This window comes from Sparus aurata, chromosome 18 (assembly GCF_900880675.1).
Source record: "Sparus aurata chromosome 18, fSpaAur1.1, whole genome shotgun sequence".
Classification (NCBI taxonomy): domain Eukaryota; kingdom Metazoa; phylum Chordata; class Actinopteri; order Spariformes; family Sparidae; genus Sparus; species Sparus aurata.
In genome coordinates this window covers 35,256,010-35,282,588 of record NC_044204.1, presented here as the reverse complement: position 1 = coordinate 35,282,588, position 26,579 = coordinate 35,256,010, and the positions used below count along the sequence as shown (strand labels likewise).

Sequence of the window (26,579 nt, the reverse complement as noted above, 5' to 3'; positions counted from 1 at the left end):
TGTGAATAAAGAATAAATAAAACATGATAATAATAACTACGACCAGGCATCTGAGGTCACCTTCTGGTACCTGACAGTCTTTTTGATATTTGATATTTGATAAAATGATCGAGGATCAAAGCTCAGCTCGGGTTTATCATGTGATAAAATACGACCATGAATTTCAACATACACAACCGATAAGATTCTTCTTTGTTCTTGTTCTGAATAAATGCATCTGACTCGTCTACCGCTGAGAGACCAAAGCGATATGTTTCCTCTTTAAAGCCAAACACACAGAACGAATTCATGTTCTGTTGTTCACAGCAGCTGTAATAACGCGCTCACATCCACACAGGGTTTCTGAGAACGTGACTGCAATTAGAAATTCATGACCGCTCCTTTATTAGGACATCTCCAAGAGCTTCAGACAGCCTCTAATGATAGTACTTTCAAATTGTTTTTATCTCTGATGGCTAACAGGATTACAGGTTAGAGACTCAGCAGCTCCGTCAGGCTACAGCAGGAAGAATTACTACAACCTCTTCAGAGGCTATTAGAGGCTCCAATGAAGGGCTTCACTCCCCTTTCCTGACTGTAACGATTCTTTAGAGAGATAATAAACACAATGTGATGACCGATGGGTTTTGCCTCCAGGCCTGCTAATGGTCTCTCATCAAGGGAGGGTTCGTATGAAGTTCAGGATTTCTAATCAACTCCCCCTCTAAAATAAACTGTTAAAGAGCATCGTCGACCCGAAAGCCTGCCTGTTATCCACGAGTGAAGGTAAACACGAGAGGTAGAGTGACTAAAATAGATTTGTTCCCCAGTGACACACTCAGCTGGCCTTCGTATCGGACAGAAAACATGAACAACGTGTTTCTGTAACGCAGCAATCAACCTTTTTTTTTTTTTTAACTGTTAGCTTGACAGAAAATGCACAAAAATGCACAGTTCAATTAACACATGGACACGTACAGTGCACACAGTACATGGACACACAAACACACAGCACAGAGCAATAAATGAGAGTGGTCTCACACCTGAGAGTCGACTGACCTGGACTGATCCCATTTACAGAGAAGTCAGAGGAGGCTTCCAGGAGGAGTTGGAGTGATGATGGGATGAGAGTGGTGATAAACAACTGGAGGGAGGATGGAGAAAAGGAGGCAGGGGATGACAGGAGTGGGATAACAATGGATTATCTCATCCATGCAGCCGTGCACGCACAGAGGTGCTCGTGTGATACTGTACGTGGGCGACGCTGACACATTACACACAGAGCTGAATTATGGAGGAGGAGGGAAGAAGTGGAGCGGCTCAAACAAGCTTCGTCTGAATGTTTAATAGTGCTGCCGTGTGCAGCGTTAGCATGCATGTATGGGAAACACGCAACGGATCAAACAGTGTGTTTGTCCACTTTAACGTCAGCTGCAAACTTTAGCATTCTTGGCTAACTAGCTTCCAATGTTCAGTTACCTACTACTAAAGCAGGAGCCTGTCGTTGGCTAACTCTGGACTTGAGAATGTAGCTGCAAACATTAATGAGTAAACTGGAAACAAGTCACAGTAAGAACCAGCAGGTTTCTAACTTTGATTTTTTGATTTGGTGATGTGAGCGTGAACCCAAACAGTAAAGCAAACAGGAAATGCAGCTGCAACGAGACATGAAGCTGCAAAAACCTGAGAGGAGCTGAAAAGTCAGGAGATGATTCTCTGCAGCTTCATCACTACGAGCGACACCTTCCACCCGTCACACTGTTTTCTTATTGTCACTTCATCCACTGCTAGTAAACAAAATAAAGATGATGTTTTAACTAACAATAGATCATTTTATCTTTTGTTGAAGTCAGATTTTTTGGTAAAAGTAGTAAAAGAAAATGCTGTTTTCTTGATAAGAATGTGTCAAAATGTTGAATCCACGAGCTGCGCATTTTGAGACGTGGGACTGAGTTTGATGACGACATTCAGAACTCTGTCTTGTGACTTATAACAAATGTTTTATAGGTGAAAATGCTGCCAAGCCACAGTTAGAGGCTGAGCTTCAACATTTTGTAAGTGTGACAGTCTTGCGGTTTGTGTCAGGATGTGTTGGATGAGAAGTCGGGACGTCTCCACCATGTTCGTGATGACAAACAGGTATTCAAGTCACAACATGTTGTCGACTGACCCAAACTAGGTGGTTTTTGTGACTAAGCCTAACCAGACAATAAGCACAGTGCTGTCACAAGACAAAACTGAAAATATAACCTGAAGACACATTAAGTTGCGACATAGAGAAATGTTAAGCGGTTTGCAGACCGCAGTGATCGAGCTGGGAAATATTCTTGGCTACAGAAGGATGTCAAGAAACTGGTGAACAATAAAGATGTGCTGAGAAGAGTGAGCTTAATGACCTCATATCAACCTTGACTTCCACTCTGAGCCAAATAAAGTGTATAAATCTAGTCTGGGAGTTTCTGTCCCTCGTCTCCATCGCACTGGGCTGCGTGAAACCAGGACAGCGCCAGCAACCAGCAGAGAGCGAGAGCGACTCTGGAGTTCACTCCTCTGTTTCTTGCCTGTGATTTATTCAGTGCATAAACGAAAACACAATAAATTAAGCACTACCAGCTCTGAACCATTGTTGCTTCCCCCCGGGGCTCGGGCTAACAGTCGAGTAATCTCGCTGGACCTTCCTCGGGCCAGACACATGGTGAGCCTCTCAGGTTTGGAAACACAGCGCTGCTCCTCGTGCTCCTCAGCACAGCCCCTCATTAATCGGGTTAATAGGGATCAGGTGTGGCTCGTTGGCCAGCTGAGTGGCTCCTGTTTTTCTCTACCTCCTGAAAAACCCTGGCTGCCCACACCGAGACACACAAGAGCCTGTGCTCATTTCCGACCATCAGCTCGGCCGTGAACCTGCATATTTCAAACACGAGTGGCCCAAACTTAGTAAATGATGTTAGAATTTGGTGGTGGCACAGATCATCAGGAGAAGCCGGTTAGATGAAATGTTTGTCTTTGGGTCTCTGGGTGTGTCTGCAGATCAATGACAGACGTGGAAATCAAATATATCAACAATGGGTTAAACCTCGGTCTCTTCATGGACCAACAAGTAAAACATATTTAGACCTAACATCAGATAAATGTCCTGCACCGCTGTGGGTCCAATCTGTCAGTTTCAGCTACATCCACTGATTTATCACATATAGAACCATGCTTGATAGATAAAGTCCTTCATGGTGTCAAAGTGATTGATGATGTCATAATGTCATCATATAAATCCTGCAGGTTTCTGTTTGAACCCGTCACTTTTTACACTTAATTACCTCGATAACAAACTCTATCATGCACTGGAGCCGAGCTCAAGGAATATCTACAGATCATCTGTATTGGCAAAAGTCAGCGGAAGACGGTGGAAGTGATCGATTAATCCGTACCCAAGGGGACCCTGGCGGCGCTCGCATCCGGGTTGATCCAGAAGGACAGCCAGGAGAGGACCACGATGAGCAGCGTGGGGGCGTAGACACCCATCATGTAGAAGCCCACCTGTCGCCGCAGGGTGAAGATGACCTCCACACATGTGTAGTACCCTGCACAGAGGAGGAGACGGAGGTCAGGTGTGAGTAAATAACTTCAGTGAAATGACTTTCGCTATCAGAATTTGATCCAATAGATCTGATAACATCTGAAAAGTTTAGAAGAGTCAGGCAATTAAATCATTTTAACCCAGTTCAAGTTAGTTTGGGGGGGATGAACTGGAATTTAGCCAGACGTGCTCCGGCTCCATGGACCCAGCAAGGTGGAAGATCCAGGTACATTTTATATTTTATACCTGGGAGGTAAAACTTTCTTTGGCTGCTTGCACGACTGAGCAGCTGTACAGGAATGAACAGAGCTCCCTCTCCAACGCTGTCTCCAGATTTCCGTTATTACATCCATGAAAATAACCAAAATGCAGCCCCATCTTTAACCTTCCAACCCTCGCTGATTAAAGTTTCTATATCAACTCGTGCAGCCGTTCCAGCATTAATGGCACAAGTTGGAAACTCACAGAACAGTCGCCTGAGTTGTGAATGATCCAACGAGATATAACTAAGGTGTTTAAACACAGACGAGAGATGAGACGAGAGGAAAGAGCTGGAGAAAAGAAAACAGCTTTTAATAAAGAACAGACAGAATGCAACACATTCATTTTTCCCACGGGCGGCTCAAAATGAGTCTGTCTCATGTCCGAGACTGCGGCCATTATTGGAAGCAGCGATGTAAAGCGTCACCATTAGATAAATCACCGAGCGCCTGTTGAGCAAACACACACAGAGGGCACAGAAAATAAAATGTGTCACGTCACTGAATCATAATGCAAGTTAGAAATGATGATGTTCTTGTTATGGCTGCTTGTGTTTCTGTTCCCTGGTGTTTTCTGTCTGACAGTCTGTCTGTTGGTGAATGCAGGGAGTCTCTCTCTCCCTCTGGGCTGCCTGAGCACCTGATTACCTGCATCTGGCCTGATTGCCGGCACACCTGCCATCCATCAGCTCATCATCCCAGCAGTGCTTCATCACCGACTGATGGCACATCCAGCCCTGCAGCCTCGATAACCTGCCCTGCCCTGCCTGACTCAGCCATCCTCCAGTCTTCCTCCACCTTCATCATCCGGAGCCCCTCCCTCCCTTCATCTCTCTGTTTTGGCAATAAAAGTTTAAAACCCCATATTGGTCATCAAGCCACTGAGTCATTTTGGGCTCCCTTATTAAAACGTAACATTTCTGGACCTTTGCTTCAGGAAATCTTCAGTAATTCAACCTCTCTGAGATTTAATTATTTTGCCTTCTGTCAGGTTCATCTTGGCTCTCTAACTTGCTCGGAGGAGGGGTTTTCCAGAAATGTAACAAACTGCCTACTGCTACAAGAAATAACAGTCTGAATAAGATGACTTATTTGGTCCTGAAATATGAACTGAGGAGACTCCGGCCCCTGAACTGAAACGGAGCAGGTGAGAGAGAAATGGCCCCTGACGAGCTCTACTAAATCTTTATTAGGCATTTAGTGGAAAAGGTATGAGCCAGGTGAAGTCTCGCCTCTGATCCGCCTCCTTCTGCCCGAGCACAAACCAGAGTACAGCTGTGCACGCCATTACTAACAGAGACGGCACAAGAGAAGAAAAAGAAAAAGGTCAACGAGCACGAGGACTTTACCATCATCTCAGCTAACTCTGTCCCAAAAAGTACCGCTTCCAATAGTTTCAGACGTAAACCTCCTCCTCCACTACTTCTAGTGGATGGAAGCTTGTCATTTCTTTACAGCATGGCATACATTTCCATTCATACGGGATCAATTTGAAGCCATCCATCGCTGCTGGAAATCTGGTTTACATTAAGTGGTCTTAAACCAGCATGGAATAAGCATTCACACACTTCAGACCTCCGACAGCAGCGTTGTTTCTTCTCTTTGAGGCGGCTCGGTGGGTCCAATGGGATGGTAGAGTGGATGGGCTGAAGTAATATTTAACTAGCCCGGGGATCTCTGGGCGAGCTTTATACAGCGTATAAGGGTCTGCCTGTGTCGCGGCGCAGCCTCCAACCACTCGCACACAGAGGTGATCTTTGTGTCTCGACAGGTTGCCATGACAACCCGTTAAAAGGCTGACTCACTGCCAGCAGAGCGCCTCCCAAGTGTGAGAGCACTGAGGTCACACCGGCTCTGCTGGCTGATAGAGATTTTCCATTTCACTGCGAATGTCTTTTTTTATTTTTTTTTAATGCACTCGCATTCGTCTGAATTCATGTGTGGCGAAGGACCAGCGGTACTTCTTGTAGTTTTTCTTCTATTTCATTTAAGAACTACTCTAGATCTGCCAGCATCCTGCAGAAAAGGTCAGCGTGACATGTCGTGCGTACATTTATTCTGACGATGTTAGAATTCATCCTAACTACCGTCAACCACAACACGTAGTCACACAAAGCTTTGAATGTTACAATGCACGTACGATTTTCAAATCAGGGAGTGATTTGTGCTTCCTGATGATCCAGGAACAAGACACACAGGAGAAGAAACTAAAGGGCCGAGTTGGACATGTGAATATATTTGACCCCGACTGTTCCACCGGTCGATACATGGTGGAGGTAACCAAGACACTCAGTAATGTGTCAACAAAGGCAGAGAAGAGGAAGAAGAAGAAGAAGAAGACTGCTTCTAATGTTCCTATTTTCTCTGACTATTTATTGTTGTGCACCAAAACACGACAAGACAAACGTACTTAGCCATAAATCTGATTCTAATAAACAGGAAAATCAACAATACATGATTTAAAGTGTTAAAATTACAACTCTGTAAAAGCATTAACACCTCAGTGAGACCTCGAGGACTCACACAACACTGCTAATCAGACTGAATGTGTTTGTGAGTGCCACTCAATATAAATCCAGCTGAAATTCTACACAATAAATCTCCACGAGGAAACTTTAATTTCTCAACTTCTACAAAGAGCAATGCTTTTATTTCACGTGTTTCTCCTGTTTTTGTTTTTCTGTAACCTCGTGCTGAATCCTGCCTCGGCTTTACTGAGTTCTGATCCTCATAACAACCTTATTCTAACTTGACATAACTCTGATGGAGCAACACTTGACACTGAGCACATTTACATACACGCTTATTCAAGTGGTCATGTTGATGGCATGAGGTGATATGTTTTATCTGATAAAAAACATTATCGGATTATGAGAAATCCAATAAACATGTGTAAAAGAAACCAGATTTGTGTTAACTGTGTGGTCACACAACAGGTCAGATCCATGTTGTGTCTCCGAATAATCCAAAGTTCATCTTCACAATATTGTCGGCTAGTGAGGAGCTGAAATTTAATTTCCTTGAACAAACGAAACAGGATGATTGAGTTCTTCTAATCTCTCAGCCTTTAACACACAGCAGTACGTGTTGGTCAGATAACAACATGAAACTCAAGCTTGCAGCTGCTTCCCAGGATCTAATCTCCTAAAATGTTATCTTTAAATCAACTGCACCTTTTACTAATCTTCCCTCAACGAACAGACCCGTCACCTTCTCCTGATTTCTTTATCTCGGGGCCTGAAACGCTGCTCGTGTGAGATACAACACGCCACACAACTCAGTAAATCCCCGACCAAGATCACGAAATTATTTTTTTACTTTGCACAAAGAATACCTTCAATTTGAGTCGTCAGAACAGACCACGTAAACTCACTGGACAGGAGAGAAAACGTGAAGGCCAAGTTAAAATCCAGGCAACACACTTCTGGGATCTAAAGACAGAATAGCTTTGAGCCTGAACCCAGAACAAAATATCCTCGTTTCAGAGAGAATAATAAATGAATGGATGAAAGAAAAGTTCTGAGATGAGCAGCACTGAAGTCAAAACCGTGTTACTGTAAGCTTCAAGACTTTGAAGGTTGATGGAGGGGCAGGAAAGAAAGTAAAAAAAAAAAAAAGTGATGTGTTTCTGTTGAGTGAGTGGTGCCAGGTTTAAAAGGGAGACCTGGATGCTTTTGGCTGGTGCTACATTTAAGGAGAACTACTTTCCTAACTAACGAGCATTTTAACTTTCTGGGAAAAAATAAAACTAGGAATAAATTACCTCACGACAAGTACAGTACCTGTTCCTTCATAGAATTTGGTGCAGTTCCCATAATCGATATCTTCTTGTCTGATATCAAACTGTGGCAGAGCGATGGCGTCCATTTGCACCGGGTCTCCCGTCTGCCACATAAACTGCAGGTCGTCTGTGGTGTAGCCAACTGGAGGAAAGAAACAGTGAGACACTGCTACACACAAATCCACACAAACACAGATGAAACCACATTACTGCGACCGTAGATGCATTAATACACACACAGAGCTGTTCACCGCTACAGTATGTGCTCGCATGTTAAGCACACTCGCAAACAAACGATCAGAGGGGAGAAATCGAATATAAACGGTAAATGCACACGGATTAGCAGAAAGCTATAAGTCTCGGCTGTCTGGTTTGGCATTAGAGGGAAATGGCTTCAAGTTATTTTGCTTATCGAAGTCCAAACTGCTTTGTAAACACGATGCAATAACCGCAGTCGAGCTCAATTAGCTCTCAGACTTTCACAACAGCCCTAAAATATGATGATTTATTCCACTTCTCTAAGTGTTCGCCACTGAAATTGGCTTCTAAACACAAGCAAAAAGCTCATTTACCCCCAAAACCCCCATTTTTATAAAACCAACAAATATATTCCCACCACATAAATACTGTATCTCCCAAACAGCAGCGAGCAGATGTGTTAAAGTCCAGCTGAAGTCACACTTACACATCCACTTTCATCGCCCCAACAAATGCCAGCATGGTTTTTAAATGTATTGTCAGTAGTTTTGTATTATAAAAGGAAGAGTAGGGGTCTTTGGGGAACTACAAGACATGCTTGTTTTCATCTCTCTGTGGTTGCGTCTGATTGGCAGCAGCTGGCAGGCGACCAGCGTCTCGGTGTCGCACCGCCGAGAGCGAGAGACGAAGTAAACGACTGAGTGCTGCAGCGGCTACAGGTGATGGGCAGACGGTGTTGTCGGGATTAAAGAGGAACGACCAAAGTGAAAATCGCAGGTACGTTTAAGCTTCACGCTGTTTAATGTGCTGCAGCTGATCAGCTAATTAGCCGTCTAGCCTGCAAACTGAAATTAGCAACGCACATTTAACGGGTGCATGATTGTTTGGTGGCTCGTGCACCTGTGTGTGTGTGTGTGTGTGTGTGTGTGTGTGTGTGTGTGTGTGTGTGTGTGTGTGTGTGTGTGTGGGCTGATGTGGCTCTCATGTTGCGTACCAGCTGCTGTCTGGCTCTGACTCTGTGGCCTGTCATTTTGAAGCCTTGAGTTTGTTGTTATGGTCGTCGCCATTTTGCATTTCTGGAGCCACAACTGACCAAATTTGGACGCTGAGGGAAGATAACTTTATCGACTGAGAACCCGAGGACACCCTGCTTTACTTTCTATTTTACTCTAACTGGGATTATAATGTATGAAATGAACAAGACTTGAAACTAGTGATTGAGACAATAAGCTCATTAGGAAACAGCTCACTGAGGTAATGAATCGAGTGAATATACTGTCGATATTCTGATGTTACAGCTTCACATCAGATATAACCAGCTGTATCAAAATAATCTCTCCATCCTCATGAATGATTACCGAACAGTTCTGCTGAACAAAAACTAAACTATAGATGGACATTTTCATCTCAACAAGTATAAGAGCAAGGCACGAGTGATTTACAGAGCAGATACACATTCTGTGTTTCGTGTAAGTTGTACTTGAAACGATGAGGCGTTTTTTAAAATGATATGATTTCAGAAAACTCACAGCTCTCAAGTTGCATCTTGCACCTCTGTGTGTCCATGGGGAACAACGTCAGATCCAGCGGACAAGAGAGGGTGACGGACAACCTGGAGGAGGATGAAGAAAATTCAGTTTTTCATTATGCATCAAGCTTTTGTTCCACTCTTATATCCAACTACGCTCACATAGAAGCTTTGTTTGCACGACACCAGCAGCGCCGCGGGATCTCTTCACCCTCATGTTGGTTTGTTTTTTTGGAGAGAGAGAAAGAGAGAGATGCTTTTGCACGATAAACAAAACAGGTTCCGCTCAAAATCACAGGAACGTTCACGAGGATTATCTCTGGAAACCTGACACAGCAGAGTGTAGCTGCGCCCCACACAAGTTTACATCCAGCCGCTCGGAAGATCAAATGTGTTTCCACCAAATGATATGCATGTCAACAGTCTGGAGATCTCCTGGAGATCTCGCCGCTGCCGCCCACAGCCTCAATAACTCCTGACCCAGAAAGAGAAACATTAAAGAGAAACTCATGGAATCTTTGCAAATAAGAGCTACAAATCCTCCTCTAGCTGATCGAGATGCACGCAGCGCTGGAATAATCAATGCAGATTTGCGAGGCATTCAGGATACTAATGATCAATTACTACATTTTCACATCAGGGTCTCCAGGTAATAGTCACATCCAATTAGGCCTCCTGATGTGTTTGTTTTAGTCTTGTGTACACATGTATTTAAAGCTGCACTGGGTAAACTTTGCACTTTGATGTGGCCGGTGAACAACGTCTCACTTGACTCATTCAGCCTGACGTCGTGTTCAACTGAGACCGTTTCTGTTTGGAAAGTGGTTGATTACCTCCGCCAAGGATTACCGCCGCCGTTTGTGTGTTTGTCAGCAGGATTACACAAAAACTACAGAACGGATTTCCACAGAACTTGGGTCTGTTCTGGGCCGAGACCCAGGATCTGGATAGAGGAAAGGATCCAGGACTTCTCTTCACTTTTCTAAAACATTACAAGACACAGCGTTTTTCTTAACATTTGCATTAATTTCACAGGGATCACGATGGAAAAATCTGGCGTATTTAGACGGCTGGTATCTAAGAGCGAGGTTTAAATTCAGTTGTTAGTAATAAAGTTAATTTTCTGCTTCATTTTGTTTTGCAACTTCTCCTTCACTATACACATCTGAGATGTTGGCAGTGATTCAACATTCTGGATTGGTGTTAATTATTTTGCCTCCAAAGAAAATGAATATCTGAAAAGTGCGAAGTTCAAATAAAAGACATTCTGAAATCACATCACACCAGAACGAAGCCAGAGCATCAGAGTTTATGTTCATGCTGCCGGTTGTTGGAAGGTTCACTGGGAGACACACGGTGAACGGAAAAGACAATTTCTGCATTTTGCACCAAACTTTTCTATTAAAGTCTCAAATATTGTCTAAAATGTACAAACTACATTCTTCCAGCAAAGTAATATGACATTCAATACCTCATACTGATGAGGACGTCTCCATTGCGGAAAATGAAGAGGAGTATGTTCTCCTGGGTGACGTCGTGGAAGTTGGCGCTCTTCTCGTTGGCGAAGAACAAGTCGGGCTTCCACAGACACTTGAACATCTTGGGATCGACGGTGAGCGAGTCGGACTTGAAATCCTGCGGCAGCTTCAGTCGCGGGTCGTTCCAGCGCTGCCGCAGGAAGATGTTGACTCTGTAATCCTGTCGGGTACAACAGACACAAGTTGAGTGCTTTTAAAATTCTCTGGAATCGGTTAATATTCATTTTATTTTCAGGAAAATACCGTTTATTCCATGACTCTTGTTCTGGGGTCAAGATCCCTTAACGTAACTATCCAAGAGGTGATCAAACTGCGCAAAAATACATTTTTAACAACTCTTTCTTTAGATAATTCTCTGATACTAACGGTTTCATGTGCAGTTAAAGAGTATTAATAATATGTTAACATATTTTCTGCACTGCTTCTTAACGATTCAGCTTATTGACAGGTTACATTTTTGTTTAAGATTGTTTCTCACAGCAAACATTTCAAAAACAACTTGAACGGACCACTTCAGCGTGTCGAGTGACATTTTACAGCTACAGCAAAAACACATCAAGTCAAAGGGCCAAATGTTATCAACATGTGACACAGAAACGACCTCATTAGAGAGCTTATTAGTGAAACTTCCACATTCTCGTTGGTGAGAAAGTATCAGTGAGACTTTGGGACTTTTTTTTTGTGCCTGCTTTGATGGTGAGCCTCAAGCTGTTCTGGGACCAGGTGTTAGGAAGGACTATCAATGCTGAGTGTGAAGATGGATGGCATGTCAAATAATGCTGCCAAAATACCAGCTGTGTGTGTGTGTGTGTGTGTGTGTGTGTGTGTGTGTGTGTGTGTGTGTGTGTGTGTGTGTGTGTGTGTGTGTGTGTGTGTGTGTGTGCGTGCGTGCGTGCGTGCGTGCGTGCGTGCGTGCGTGCGTGTGTGTGTGTGTGCTCCTGGTAAGAAATCACCTTCCATCCATTCATTGTTCCCACTTTTATTATATCACCTGCCTGATTTCATTTCATTGATGCAGTAGCTGATGAGGAGTCTGCTAAAAGCCAGCGTCTGTCTTTGCGTCATGCATTCAAACACCGCAACACTGCAAAATGCACAAGCTGAAACATTTCACCAGGACGAAGAGAGAAACCTCGAGCTTAAAGGGATATTCCGGTGTAAATTTAATCTATGGTCTGAATCTCAGTGAAACTGTGTTAGACTCCCTCTCAAGAGATCAAGTTAGCAGACCGCTAATTTACGGAGTTTTATCAACCTCAGAAACGACCGCACGACAACAATACACTGCAGTAAATGGATCCAGATATAAACCGCCACCAAAAAGCCACAAATAATGCTCAGAACAGCACCAAACTTCAGCAACAGTACAAATAGGGTCTCAGCACATAGTCCGGGGCATCTAACCTCCGCTAGCTTAGCTGGATTTCTATTGTGAAGCTAAAAACAGATTTCAACTCTCCTCCATCAGCTTCCGGGTCGGGGAAGTCCCGACGCGACGATTACCGAGTGCGGTTAGAAATGCTCAATTCCGTTCTTTTCCCTGTCCGCTCTCGATAATAACTGTTATAAACTGGCAGGTAAGACACATATGAACTTTGATTGCTTTTCCATGGAGTCATAATCATACATTTTCATCCATGAGCCGCAGAACTCTACTGCACTCGGTAATCGAATTGGTGTCGGTTTATATTTGGATCCATTTACTGCAGTGTATTGTTGTCGTGCGGTCGTTTCTGAGGTTGATAAAACTCCGTAAATTAGCGGTCTGCTAACTTGATCTTTCTAGAGGGAGTCTAACACAGTTTCACGGTGATTTAGACCATGGATTAAACTTACACCGGAATATCCCTTTAGCGTTAAACCACTTCCATGTGAGTGTTGTGTGATTTTTTCCTTTCCTGGAGAAAATCTGAAGTCATTCAGTGCAAAGACACTCGTCCCTTCAAACCACACGTGTAGTAAACATGGGATACGGTGTCTAAACATGGCCGTGCATTCATTCCGTTGGCATCTGGTCAGCCAGGCCGTTTCCTCTGATGTCCGTATCTGTTACACATGCGTGTTTTTGAGTCTGACCAACTGTTGGTCCAGGTGAACGCCAAACAATTAGTACAGCTGCTGGAGGTCTAAAGAACAGTGAAATCTGAAGGTTAAAGTTGTAGTTTTAGCAGCTCAGTGGCAGGACGGCTTTCTGTGTGAAGTCTGCGTGTCCTCCCTGTGTTCTGGTGACATACACTACCATCAAAACGGCCACCGCTCCTCGAGGATGGGTTGAATGCAGAGAACCAGTTTCCCCTTCACATTTTATGATCATAAGTGATAAACAAAGATTATCTTAAAAAGTCTGTTGGAGCTGGAGAGGAAGTTGACATATTCTATTTAAGGCTTTTCTTCTGTTCTGGACGTGTTTGGGTCACATGATCCTAGCGAACCCGTCCTGTCAGCCCACATGGGTCAAACACTGGCTGTAAATATGGGTACCAAGTAGGTTTGTCCACATATGGGCCCACTTGGACCTGCGATACTGCCACTGTGAAAGAAATCCAGACAGAAATCTCTGGCTTGCTTCATTCAGTCGTGTTCCCTGTGAGTGACGAGGCCACAACAAGCTTCATCTTAACTTTGGCAGCTTGTTGCAATCAATCCAACTTAACTTTATCTCGGTTGGCTCATCTGTTGCGGTTGGTTGACAGGTTGTTTTTTTGGTCTTTCAGGCGTTCTTCCATATTTTCTCTGGCTGGAGTGCAACATTTTGAGATGCCACCTGCCATCATCGACCCTTTCTCCTAGAAATTACAGTTTCCATACAACTTAAATACATTCTCAGTTATGCTCATGTGGAAACGTATTTTCCCTGCAGGACAGGTTTGCCTCCGTTCACAACACACGGCCCAGCCATTAGCCCTCGTAGTGATCCTCACTTAGACGCTTTTTCGGACACGTGTAATGTGTTTGCTGACAAATATGCCAGATTGAATGAGCAGAGCAGATCCGAGTTCAGCAGATTCATCTCTTTAAAGTGTTCTCTCACTTTCTGCCGATGCGTGTTTGGCTGGCAGAATATATTCCTACTGAAGCTGTTTGAGCTGCAGCCAGTTCTGAGGGCGAGAGGCAGCCAACTGACCTACATGTGCTTTTATAGTACATCTGTTCTTTATGGAAGTACATCGGTTATGTGATTATTTTTTTATTTCTGTTTTCCAGCTCTTTGGCACCTTTTTTACCTACAGTCATCCTGCTGAACACTCGACTGGACTGAGTATTTATCTGCATACACTGAGATCACCGATCAACACACACAATAACTCATTTTTCTACAGATGATGTTTGGATATCTGCATAAACCAAACACAGGTTCTACAGTTGCACCCGTGTGTTCTCCAGTAAGCTAAACAAAACATTGTGCAAGTGTTGAGAGTTTAATTCTCGTGTAAATCTACATATCATACTGTAACATCGAGGATACACACTGACAGAAATGTAGAAAATGAATGTATGTGTGCACAATGTCTGTAAGGAGGCAAAACACCACCTGAAGGCTTCCATCCTCCATCCGTCCATCTGGTGTGAATGCATTAGGGACTTTTTCAAAAACTCAGCTAACACCGCTGAGCAAACAGAGGTCTTATGATGGTTTATACATTCAGCAGAATGTGCTTTATTTCCCTGCCAGTAAACATTTTTGGGAGGTAGAGCGGTGGTCAGACTGTTGATATCTCATTTTGGAAAGCAGGCCGTCATTTCTATACAACCTAATTTTAGACGGCCGTGTCAGTAGTCCTGACGTGACAGCATGAATAGCTACAGACTGTTGGCTCCTCTCGCCCTTCTGAGAACCAGACAAGGAAATATATCTTCACTCTGGCTCGCCGTCAAGCTGCCAGCGCCGCATTTGATTCCGGAGAGATTTAACACAACCGCTCGCTGTAATCACGAGGAGAACTCAAGCTGAGAGGGGGTGAATAAAAAAAGAAGCAGAGAGCATTTCATCTCTCGCAACATCAGATTAGTCATTTTCTCCTGATGGATACGATCATAAAGTGAAAGCGGATGTGTTAACTACTGTGGACGGCCGAGGGAGGTGTAAATGATGAGCGAGAGTTTCCAGGAGATCAAAAACCCCACAGAGTGATAAATTGAGGGGGAGAGGTGACCAGCTGTCTCTTCCGTCTCCTCCCGGATTCGTTTTGAACCTTCCTCACTTTCATTCTGTTTCTGTCTCTCGTTGGACGTCCAGGGGGAAGAGGGGAGAAGGAAGTCGCCATCTGGGAGTCCGCCGTCTCTCTCTCTCTCTCAGTCTTGGCTCTGTCTCGATCCAATCTCTCCTCCTCCTGGCTTCTCTTTCTTTCAATTCTTCCCTCTCTTGCTTTCTTTACTTTCCCTCTTTCACTCCATTTAATTTCTTCTTCCTTCCTCTCTTATTCTGCTCAATTTCCTCATCCTGTCTGTTGTGTTCCTTCTTTCTCCTCTTGCTTATTTCATTCTTCTTTCTCCCTCTCTCTTCTCTTCCCTTCATCCTTTTCTACCCTCTCTAACTTTTGGCTCATTTTCCTGCTCTTCTTTCTCTCACTATCTTTCACTCTTTGCTTCCTGACCCGTCTTCTTCTCTTCCTCTTCCTTCCAGCACTTTCTTCCTTATTTCTCTTCATATTCTTTATAATTTTTCTTCTTTCTCTTTCCCTCTTTTTCTTCATCTTCTTTTTTTCCTTCCAGCATTCGTGCACACCACTTGTGTACTTTGAGTTTTAAGGATTTTCCACTCTCAGCAGGCATCACCCTGTAATTGGTCCTGGTGCGAAACTCTCCACTGGAGGAGTTTTTAAGTGAACACACTCCACTCATCTGCAGCCAAAAGAAATATTTCCAAAGTGGATTTTCATACGGTGCCAATTCCAGGATATGGGATCCAAAGCTTTGTTCAGAGTGTCGCTCCTCATGAGGTGAAGTAGGAGAACATTTATTTCTATACTCGTCTGAGACAGTGTCCAGACCTGCAGACCTCGAAAAACGTGTTTTCCTCCTGTTACCTCGACGGCTGGGGTCTGCAGTCCGTCTCTGAGCAGATCTGCTTTGTTCATACACGAGAAATGTCAGCAAAAAGTCAGCGAATGCACCTCGGCTGCCACTCGGTACACAGGTTCTCTGCTAAACTTGTCACAAACACAAGTCGTCAAGGCTGACGTGTCAGGATTTAATCTTTGGCTGAGTTATTTGAAGAGATTTAAAATTGTGTTTGTAATCACAACTTGTAGTCGTCTCTATCTGGCACTGGATGCAACTGACACAACGCTGCCAGGATATTCACGCTGTGAATGACGTGGAATTTGCTCTCAGCGATGCGTTTGACAGCAGAATGACGGCTTCAACAAACACAGCAAATTGTACCTGTTCGTTCTGAGTTGTTGGTTCAGCGAGATGTTTTATCAGATTTGGCCTCATGATCCGTCGTGTTACCCAGAGGTCCAATAAGTGTCTGCATGATTTGTGGGAATCACAACAGGCTCTCACTCCCAACTTGTCAAATGCAGCAGCTTGGTCGGAGGCCATGAGCGTCAAACGATGACGCTCTACTCGCCCCTCAAGAGTCAGGAGACCGGCCAGTAAAAGCCCCGCCTACATTTAAAGGTGCTGTCCACTTTAGAAACGCAAACATCATGTTGAGATCTTGATTTATTACATGTTTTCTTTTTAAATAAAACTGCAGATTACAACCTGTGAAGCTGCGCTGCACGGAGGAGAAACAATCAGGTCAAACTGAGGATCCAGTCACTCTGCACTGCATTCATTTCAGTTACCTTCTCACATGATTGAATACATTTGCAGAGAGAAACACTTGGTATTAATTGGCTCCTCCTAGCAGCTTTAAATTAAAGCACACCGGTAAACTGTGCTTATTAGAAACCTTCAGGAATGTTCCCTTTATTGTTTCCTGAGTGATGGAGTCGACCCAGCCCCGTCCTTCAGTCTAATCTGTTCGCTCGCTTTCAAACAGCACTCCTTTATCAGCAATTAAGCCATCAGATAAACGAGGCATGAAAACCCCCGTCTTCATAATGACTCACTGCTAAATAGTCTGATAGCGTCGACAAAACATGCTCATGCATCCCTCCTCGAAACTTGCGGGATGAGGCGGTTTTCAGCTCTGATCTACTGCCTCTGATCGGCACAAGTATTGATCATCGATACCGTCAGGATTAAAGTGCGATTTAAGTGGATTCTTACCATGGTCGTCTCTTGGATGGAGCCGAAGCTGTTGATGAAAATGTTCACTCTGTCTTCCACGGGGATTCCTGGATTCAGAAAGAGGAAAGATACTGAGTCCGCTCTGTTTTCACGAGGTGCCGCTGTGCTTCTATGTCACTGTGTCAAGTGTCACATCGCTTTGTAAAACCCTCTATATCTTTATTTATACATACTGCACCTGGTGATTACACTGATATGGATTTGTATAAGACTCTAACAACATTGCAAAGTGATAAAATCGCCGTCTCATTCAGTCTGCGAGGCCGACACTGTGAACGTATACAAAACTGGAGTCTCTCTCCACTTTACCTTTTGCATAAACTAATACAATCCGTGATGAATGCAGCCTGCTCACCCTGCTTTGAATACATGATTTCCTCTGAGGTGTTTACTGGAGGCTCAGGAGTTTCACCGGATAAACTCCATCAAGCAGTTCACGGAATTAATGTGCATATTCTGCGGAGGTGGCGTGCAGCTCGCATCTTCAACGCTTCAGTGCAACCAAGCCGACTAATTAATATTCAAGAAGCACTTCTGTCGTTGGCTTAAAAGTCTCTTTATGGTCATTAAAGCTATTCACACTTCCTCTTTTTTTAGGCCACGGTGAAGTTTTTCACACGGCACAGTTTAGGGTGTAATTTGGGAGATTATGACATGGACGTTAATGGACCTGGAGCTTTCGGCCCACCCTGAAATGGAGAGCAGATGTTTGGCCGTTGGAGCGGTCACAGGGGCTCGAAACACATCAAACATCGTGTCCCAGATTCAGCTCCAGCTGCCAAGTGCCAGAGGACGGAAACTAACAGAGGAATCTACCTGGAGACCGGTAAAACCATCAGTCGTGGCCAGAGGTCGCCAATCACTCCTCTGTTGTTTTTATGGCTGTTTCTGTGAGACTGAGGTCTGGTTCTTTCTACACTGTGACTCCTGCAGGACACTTTAAAGACGCAGTGATGGAGGACGGTGAAAATCAGTGGCAGATTTTAGAGGGAGGGGATTCGCTTTTTATTTTCTGCAGGGTTTCAATGTTTCTAATTAATATCAAGTAATTAATGAGGTGTGAAATAACAATACTTTCACTAAATTAACGCTCTTTGTAATTTATTTTAGATTTGTGAATGTCTTGAAGGGTTTTTCTACCAGTTTTACACGTCAAGGTGTGTTTACAGGTCTAGGAGTAGTGATGGATATTTGAAAATATAGTATAAAGTCTTTTTTGGCTACAGAGGAAGCTGCATGTAATCTGATAAATTGCACTGTGGGTAATGTAGGCAGCAGGTTTTGAAGAGCAGTTCACTGATCGAACACTGAACTGCTTTAACACTGATGGACTCATTACGGACAGTTTAAAAGCAAATGATCAAAATCAATAAAGAAGCAGAAAAATCACCTGCTGACTACATTACCAATAATGTAACTTAGCAGCTGAGTGACATCACTGGAGATAGTACTTTTTACATATATGCTGCAGTAGAGGGATCTGTAAACACACCTTCATGTTTTAATAAAATTGGTGTAGTTGCCCTTTAAGTCACAGATTTCATTCCCAGCTTGTGTGAAACTGCACCGTGTTGATTCTGCGAGTCAACCTGAGACCATCGGCTTACTGTAACCGTGTTGTCGAACATGGTATATATGCATAACAGGATTTTATTTTCCATTCATGTCTCAAGCGTCATTAATTCAGAGATCTGTTTGTGCACCAAGTTTGTGGCAGAATTGTGGATGTGCATATTAATGGCACACTGGTTTCTTTAATTAGCATGACAGAGCTGCAGCAGAAATGTAAATGGAAAGAAGACAGAGACGGATGAAGAGGAGAAGAGTCTTACCTTTGAAGTTGGGCCTTATTCTGGGATCATAGGTGATCAGTAACCTGTTCAAGATGTTACTGGTTGAATTGGCAGGGACTCTGGCCAGATCCTCAGATGACAGCTGTCTGCAAACAAAAGAGACGGAGAGGGAGCTGCAGGCACGATCACATTAGCAGCTCAAATTCCTGACAGATGAACGGCGCAGATGCACAGTACGCCCACTTCTCCTCTGTATGCTTTCTGATTAAACTCTAACCCGAGAGAGAGAGAGAGATACCAGTTAGCAATTAAATTAGCTTTTTAACATTCTGAGAAGACGGGACAGAGTTAACATTGTCCTTCAGAAAGACTGAAGAGATTTCTTCAGCTTTCAAGGACAATTATGTCAAACCTTTTGATTAAAAAGGTCTGTTCAGTCATCAAGCATCATATTTCTGATAAAAACACAGCGAGTCTGCAGTCATGCTAGCAGCTCCGTGAAGCTGTGCTCAGGTGTAGCTGTGCTTTGCGCTAGATGCTAACATAAGCATGCTAACAATGAAAATACTCACATGCTGATGTTAAGAAGGCGATGTTTATATGTTATCATGCTAATTAGCACTAAAAACAGTGCGGCTGAGGCTAGATTGATTGATTTAAGGATATTGGAACATAAAAGGGTCAAATAATGGATCAAATGCAGTAACTTTATTTATTTCAGAAGAATTGTAATTTCCTTGAAAGCTAGAAAATATATATTAAAGAACTGAGTCAATTAGTCTTTCATGAGGGTGAATAAGATAATAAATGGCTTGCAAGGTATATAAACGTTTTAAAGGATCTAAAGTCAAACTTTCCCTGTGAATCATCCTGCAAGATAGCAAAAGACATCTGTCTACTGAAAATTACCACTCGAACATAAAGTGGTGACTTTCAAAGACGTTCAGCCAAACATCGTTTGTTTCCTGAGGTTGACTGATGAAGAAACAATGGGACAAAGAGGGGGAGCGAGCAGCATCTGGCAGGAGCGGGAGGAGGACAAGAAAGCCTCCTTGTGGGTGGCAACGAATTCTCCTGCCAAAGAATTTCCCCTTCTCAAAGCACTTTACATATCATTATGTAAACCTTATCGTGCACCGAGGATGAGTTAAAGTGCTTCGCAGGAATGCTGTGCAGTGTGTGTATGTTCTGTGGTTCTCCCTGATCAAAGTGAAACACATAATTCCCATCCACTAAACCCCCGTTTCTTCTCTCTTTTAACAGACCCTTCTGACAACCTCCGAGCACAACAGCTAAACTGGAACCAAGTGGTTCCCCTTGATCCACGGAGGCATCCGCAGCACTAAACACGGAATATGTTATACAGCTTACACTTGCCAATACTGGGACTACATCAAACGCTTTCTCTCTTATTTCACCAAGTTTCATTGTCGAGCCATTTGTTACCATTTAAGGAGGCAGAGGGTGCAGCTCTCCACTGCACAGAGACAATGGACAGTCGAAAAGCACGCTAGCACATACTGATGTTAACTCTGTTACCAGACATATGCAGAATTTACCTCTTCACCTCCACTATCTATGACCTGACCACTTCCCTGCTTATTAAACACCTCCTGACACGATGCAGATGTTACAACACAGCAGGAGGCAGCTGGTAAAGTCTACATAATGCAATGCTAAAGCAGAAGCTACAGTAGCATCATTATTTTTTTTCTCAATCATGTCACATTGGAAGAATTCAGTTTTAATCTGAACACCACATGCTTTTGGCAGATTTTGGGACTGATTTCCTGGCTGTCGATCGCGTCTAACCGACTGTGTTACAGTCACATATCAGACTTAAGGAGCTCTGCAGTGAAGCAGCTGATGAGACTCGGTCAAACATGATTGGTGGATAAAGAGTGGAAAAGTAAAATCCATGAAGTGTAGCGCGGTAATGCTTTAAGCCACTACTGAGGCACTTTAAACCACATTAAGGGTGAATTCCACCAATTTCACTTATACAAGTGTGTTGATGAGTCACTTAGTCAGACTTGTCTCCACAGAGCTGTGACAGCGCAGGAGAAACTGTGCACCAATTAACACAAAACCCACTGTTTGTATTGTTTTTAACTGATCACATTAGAACGCAATCACCACAATAAATGTTGGTTATGTACATTTCTGCAAACCACAGATGTGTTGAAACTTCACATGTATTCTACAACTTTATGTTCCTCTATGTTTCTTTTTCAATTTTACATTTTGGACACAGTTGTGTTTAAAGTCAGGTTAGGTTTAGGTGCAAAGGAGACGATCATGTTTTGGCTTAAAATAAGTCTCAAGTTGTTCCGACGTCCCCTTAAAGATATCCAGTCACACTTACAAATGTTGAAACAGCATCTTCACCTCCACTTCCCCATATCAAAGTCAAGTCATACACATGGTGAATGTATCTGTGTTTTGCGGAAATGCAAAATGCCAACATTTCGTTCCATGACTGGGCTTCAAAAAGACCCAAAAAATCCCCAGTAATGAAAAGATAACGACTGCTAACTTGCTTTGTGTTTGTATAAGTAAGGGATAATGCCCGACGAGGTGTCCATAAACAGAAGTTAATGGACGACGCGGAGGTCTAAGACTAATTGATGGGAGGACTAATACATGGAACAATCATTACTCTCCCGTAAGATTCTTATGCAACTGAGACGTTGTTCACTCCTCCAGTAAATAGGACGGATCATAGATACGACTTGGCAACTGCAGATATTCTAGTCCGCTCAGCGATGAGCCAGAAAGCTAACGCTATGCTAGTAAGATTCAAAGTCAATAACATTGCATACGGTTGACAAAACAGTAAATATAATTTGACAGTATGCTAGCTAACACGATTAACTAACTAACCAGTCATGTCATTGTCCCCAAATCAATAGCAAGATTTTCAGGAACAAATGACCGGCCGTGTGTAACGTTACTGTGGCCGCAGCCTGAAGCAGAGAGCTGAACAGCGTATTCGCGTAGCAGTAAGTTTAGAGGGGAAGTGAACTTTCTGCAGCTTGTGTGTTACAGTCGCCACCCTGTGGTGTTCAGAGGATAAGACACTGAAGGACTGACGGACTGCACTCAATGCTGGAAATAAAATATTAAGATTTGATACGCCAGCTAGCGCATTAATTTACAGCGGTGAACAGTCAATTTGACTGGAACTACTTAGTAGGTGTCCATATATCAGGGGTTAATGGACACCCTGCAGCCAATCAGAATCGAGTATTCCCCCAGACCATGGTATAAGGTTCGGTAAAAGGGACACGAATGCAACACTTCAGGCAGGCAGATTAATGACAAACTGAATCCAGACAGGCAACAAAAGCAAGAGACCAAGAGCAATAAAACTAAATGAAGTACACACCAGGATGAAGAGTGGGGAACACAGGAAGGCAGGAGACAAAACAGATGAACTGACAACAAGTACAGGGACACATGGACAGAATACACAAAGACTAATTATCAAATAAAGCACGAGTGAAACAGTGGAGGAAAAGACAAAGACAGGAAGTGTAAAACAAAACATGACACATGGGGATAAAACCCACAGAATTAAACAGGAAATAGGTTGTGGCTCGTAGGGTTTCTCCCCAGCGGCAAGGAGTTTTTAAAAGGGTAACAAGCAGCCTGCCGCTGGTTGCGAGGCTTTTACCCACAGTGTACATCTGATGAGTCAAAGCACCAGTCACTGGGAGCTCCACTGAGCATGAACAACAGGAAGTCTGGGTTAGGAGCTGGAGTCATGAATATTTTAAGGACATCAGTTCCAGGCAAGGAGATGAAGCGACGAGAAGTCGGTCTGCAGAATTGATTTTTCACTATCTGTGTGAAGTGCAACACTAAATCCGTGAGTTATCCCTCTAAACAAGTTAATAATACATTTATATATTATTTCTCCTGAGCAGACAGCCAACCTGAGACTGTGAAGGTCAGCCAAGCTCATCTGTATTTAAAATGGCCGCTACAGGAAGTCCACATGTTCTATCGTCTTTTTGCTTCATGAGACAGCTCGAGGTGTCGTTGGTTCCATACTTACGATGGACAGTAAACCTGCTTCCCTTTCTTCTTTCCCTTCTTTGTTCCTTTTTCCTTGGCGGATCCTCCCTCCAGACAAAGAGAGAGGACCAGGAGAACGACGGCGAGCTTCTTGATGCCCATTCTGCTGTGAGCTGAGCCTGCGGAGGACGTAAACAAACAGTTTAAATAAAGAGAAGAAGCCTTAATGGTGTGCAGCTCGATAACCTCAACTGAGTTGTTTTCTCTTCACATTCCACAAATCTCCGCACTCATTTGCACAGGAAGACAGGACCGGCTGCATCTTTCCCCTCGGTGGGAGATTAAAGCTTTTATCTGTTTCCTCAACACTGAGACTTCGGCCCTCTCCTCCCTGACAGCAGGGATCCCCGTCTACTCTGGATGCACGTCACATACGGTGAATGTCTGAAATGTAAATTAATCAACCCGACACGGTTTAATCAAGTAGTGCAAGTCCGGAGCGTAAATCCAATCAGCAGAGTAAAGCACCTGAGTAACGATGGTCATTCCAGACTCGTCAGGTGACTGTGACCTCTAAAAGGACGGCTGAGATAAATCTGACCTGAAATATCCTCCACCTCCATTTAGAACCTGCGGTGAAAAACTCTTAATAATGCCGTTTGTTCTCCTCCTCTCTGTTTATCACGATCATTTTAAACTCTGTGGTGTTAAAGTTCAATCCGTTTTCCCACCACGAATATTATAACGTAGCAGATAATATGGGTCCCGTGTGTTTACCATTAATCTCTTTGTTATATAGTCCAGATCCAGGTCCAACAGACACACAATTATATATATACAAATGGACTCTTCCACACAAAGGAAGGCCATTTCGTGCATTTCTTGATGGGGGCTATTAATCAGCTGGCAGCTGTAGTACCAGCGTGATTCATTCCCCATGTAGGAGAGCGCTGCCCTTTCATTGCATAGGGACGTTGAGCCTCACAGCAAAGCCAACAGTCTCACCCTCCGCCCTGCCAGCAACACTGTAGATCACCTGAAGCAGTTTATTGTCTAGACGGAGACACTCTCCTTCTCTGTCTCGCTGCCTTGGCCCAGTAACTCCCCGACCGCTCCCCGCCTGAGCATTGATCATCATCTTCTCCGCTGGAAATCGTTTCCAGCGCTCGGCTCAGCGCCGTCTGTCTCCAATGCAAACAACTCGTCTCACCCCGAGCGAAGTTAACATACTTTTATCAACTTGGAAGATTCCTGCAAAACAAGACTGTCCAATGTACGTCAACGCCGACCCACATGTATCAGATGGCAGCGGCTGGATGTTTCACTTGGCAACCAACAACATTTCTTAGAAACTTTTAGAAACTCCTCTTCCTTCTAGGATTTCTGACCCGCTCCGGCCTCGCTGACAGGAGGAAGAACCAGGATGGTTCCAGATGTAGAACGCACGACACTGAAGAGATAAAATGTCTTTTCAGTCCCTCCTGGAAGCTGCGGTGCTGCAAACACCAGTTCTTATGAATTCTGCACAAATTAACTTCAGTAATAACAATCACTGTGCCTTATCAGCACATCAGCACAATGATGAATCACAGAAATTCAACTTCCTGCAGACTGACTTTTATTGTAAAATAAGACAAAATCTCAATATTGACATTCACATCATAACCACCGTCATGAACATGCAGCACTGTTTTCTCACCTAATAATCTAATAATTTAATATTCATCAGTGAACCGACCCTTCCTCATGTCTTTAAGATACGAGTGAACTAACCGCAGAGTGTTGTTCTCTCTGAGACGTTCGACTTTTGAACAGTTGTTAGAGTGCTGAGAGCTGAAACTCTTCAATATAACATGACCAAAAATTATTAATAATTCAAAAGTCAAAAAATAACTCAGTGTTTGGGCATAAACATCTCAAACAACCCTGAAAAATATGACTTGTGATGCAGCCGCTTGAGTTTTGAGACTTCTATCCAAACCCGAACCGGACCGGGTCAGAAGGAGTGGTTCTGTTCTTAACATCTGAACCCAGCTGCACTCTGACGCAGTTAAAGTAACCTGAAGCCAGCAGTTGTTGTGTTTCACTGTCACGCAGACATTTCTGTCTGAACTAGTCTCATACTTACAGTTTATTATTGTTCATCAACAAAACCAGAACCGTTAATCGAGCTGTTTTCTGTTCTGGTCACTGTTCGTCCGTCCTGAAGCAGATCTGAGTGACTTTTTAAAAACTTTATTGACTCTGTTTTGGAGCGAACACGTGTTCCCTCTGTGTACATTTATATAAATTTAAGGAGATAACAAGGCTGTGACGCTGGAGCGCCTCCCCGGGCAGAGAACTGTGGATTCAGCTGAGAACGAGTCCATAAATTGACCTTGGTGCCGCCTGAGTCAACTGTGTGTGGCCACTGTAGAACATGGTGCTGGCTGTGTTTCACCTCTGGCAGTGTTACAGCTGTGGAGGTTTGTCATGCAGCAGCTCACAGTGACTCAAGCAGCCTCTCCCGGCCTGCCTGCCTCCCGGGATCAAGGTCAATCACAGATCCTGCTGGCTGCACAGAACTTTACCTGGGCCGAACATTTTTTAGATTCTGCGAGGAAAACATGTTGTTTTCCTTGCAGGGAGGTGAGAGTGAGTTATTAATATTCATGCATTATTAATATTAACGGTGATACAACACAGCTTGATGACGAGGTATAAATAATGTTACATATCCGTGTAGCATTTAGTTTTGATAGTATTGATGACTTCAGTGGAGCATCTGTTGTTTCCAGCTCAGAGGAAAGGCCCGAGCTGCACCTGCTCTGGATACACAACCCAAACAGAACCAGCTACAGGCAGAGGACCGGGCCGCCCACAACCTGTGGAGGCTCCGTGTCTGTTGGTAACAAGAGGAAAGTAAGTACCAGAAGCTGAGAACCAGAGGAGCGAGAGCCCAGCGAGCAGCGACCACCATGACGGGGGGCTGGGTGCTGCCTGCTGGGTGCTGGAGACGCAGTATGAACGCGATCATGCGATGCTTCAGCTCGCGTTAAAAACACGGAACACGACGAGACGCTCGTCACAAAACACGCAGCACATTCCCACTTACCGTTTGTGTTTGGCACCTGTCGGTTCCTCCCAGAACACTGGACCCAGTGACGCGGACGGTCGTTACCAGAGCCTTCCAGACCAGCCGCCGTCTTTCTCTCCCATCCTGTTTCTGCGCGCTCCTCCCGAGAAGCAATGTGTTGAATGGAGGAAGAAAAAGTTACATCTCGGCAAAATGCCAATTTCTCTGCTGTTCCAGTCGGTTCTAGTTGGCGCGCCCCGGTTCTGTTGTTGTTGTGGATCAGTGTGTGTGAGTGTGTGTGTGTGTGTGTATGGCTGCTGCCCTTTCGCCTCAGCTCGGGATGCCCAAGATGGAGGCTTGCGTGTACCTGTCATGCAACATGCGCAGTAGCGGCTGCACAGAGCCGGAGAGCATCATCAGTCCTCCCATCAGCATCAGCATCAGCCTCAGCATCAGCAGCGCTCCCCGCCTCCTCCACCCAGCCTCCATCACCCAGCCTCCACCATCCAGCCTCCACCCAGCCGCTCTGAGCTGAAACGTGACGTGACGGCAGCAGAATGAAACGCTCTCCGTCACGTCTCGCTGTTTATGGCGGGTGTGTCGGTATTTAGCA

The 26,579-nt window shown here is 44.1% G+C and overlaps 1 protein-coding gene and 1 long non-coding RNA gene across 2 annotated transcripts in view; one reads left to right on the top strand and one right to left on the bottom strand.

Annotated features, from left to right (window-relative positions):
- The window catches only part of glrbb (glycine receptor, beta b), a 32,067-nt gene extending 5,488 nt beyond the window's left edge, over positions 1-26,579 (bottom strand). Inside the window, exons 1-9 of the mRNA XM_030397003.1 lie at positions 26,334-26,579; positions 26,006-26,116; positions 22,952-23,090; positions 18,931-19,037; positions 17,078-17,145; positions 10,789-11,015; positions 9,319-9,401; positions 7,593-7,733; positions 3,402-3,554 (exon numbers count right to left, since the gene is read on the bottom strand). Coding sequence (XP_030252863.1) covers positions 3,402-3,554; positions 7,593-7,733; positions 9,319-9,401; positions 10,789-11,015; positions 17,078-17,145; positions 18,931-19,037; positions 22,952-23,090; positions 26,006-26,116; positions 26,334-26,340 — 1,036 coding nt within the window. The 5' untranslated portion in view covers positions 26,341-26,579. The remainder of the gene's footprint in view (positions 1-3,401; positions 3,555-7,592; positions 7,734-9,318; positions 9,402-10,788; positions 11,016-17,077; positions 17,146-18,930; positions 19,038-22,951; positions 23,091-26,005; positions 26,117-26,333) is intronic.
- LOC115569088 (uncharacterized) lies at positions 3,452-4,687 on the top strand. The gene is made up of 2 exons (XR_003981483.1): positions 3,452-3,583; positions 4,417-4,687. It is a non-coding gene; the product is annotated as an uncharacterized LOC115569088 (long non-coding RNA).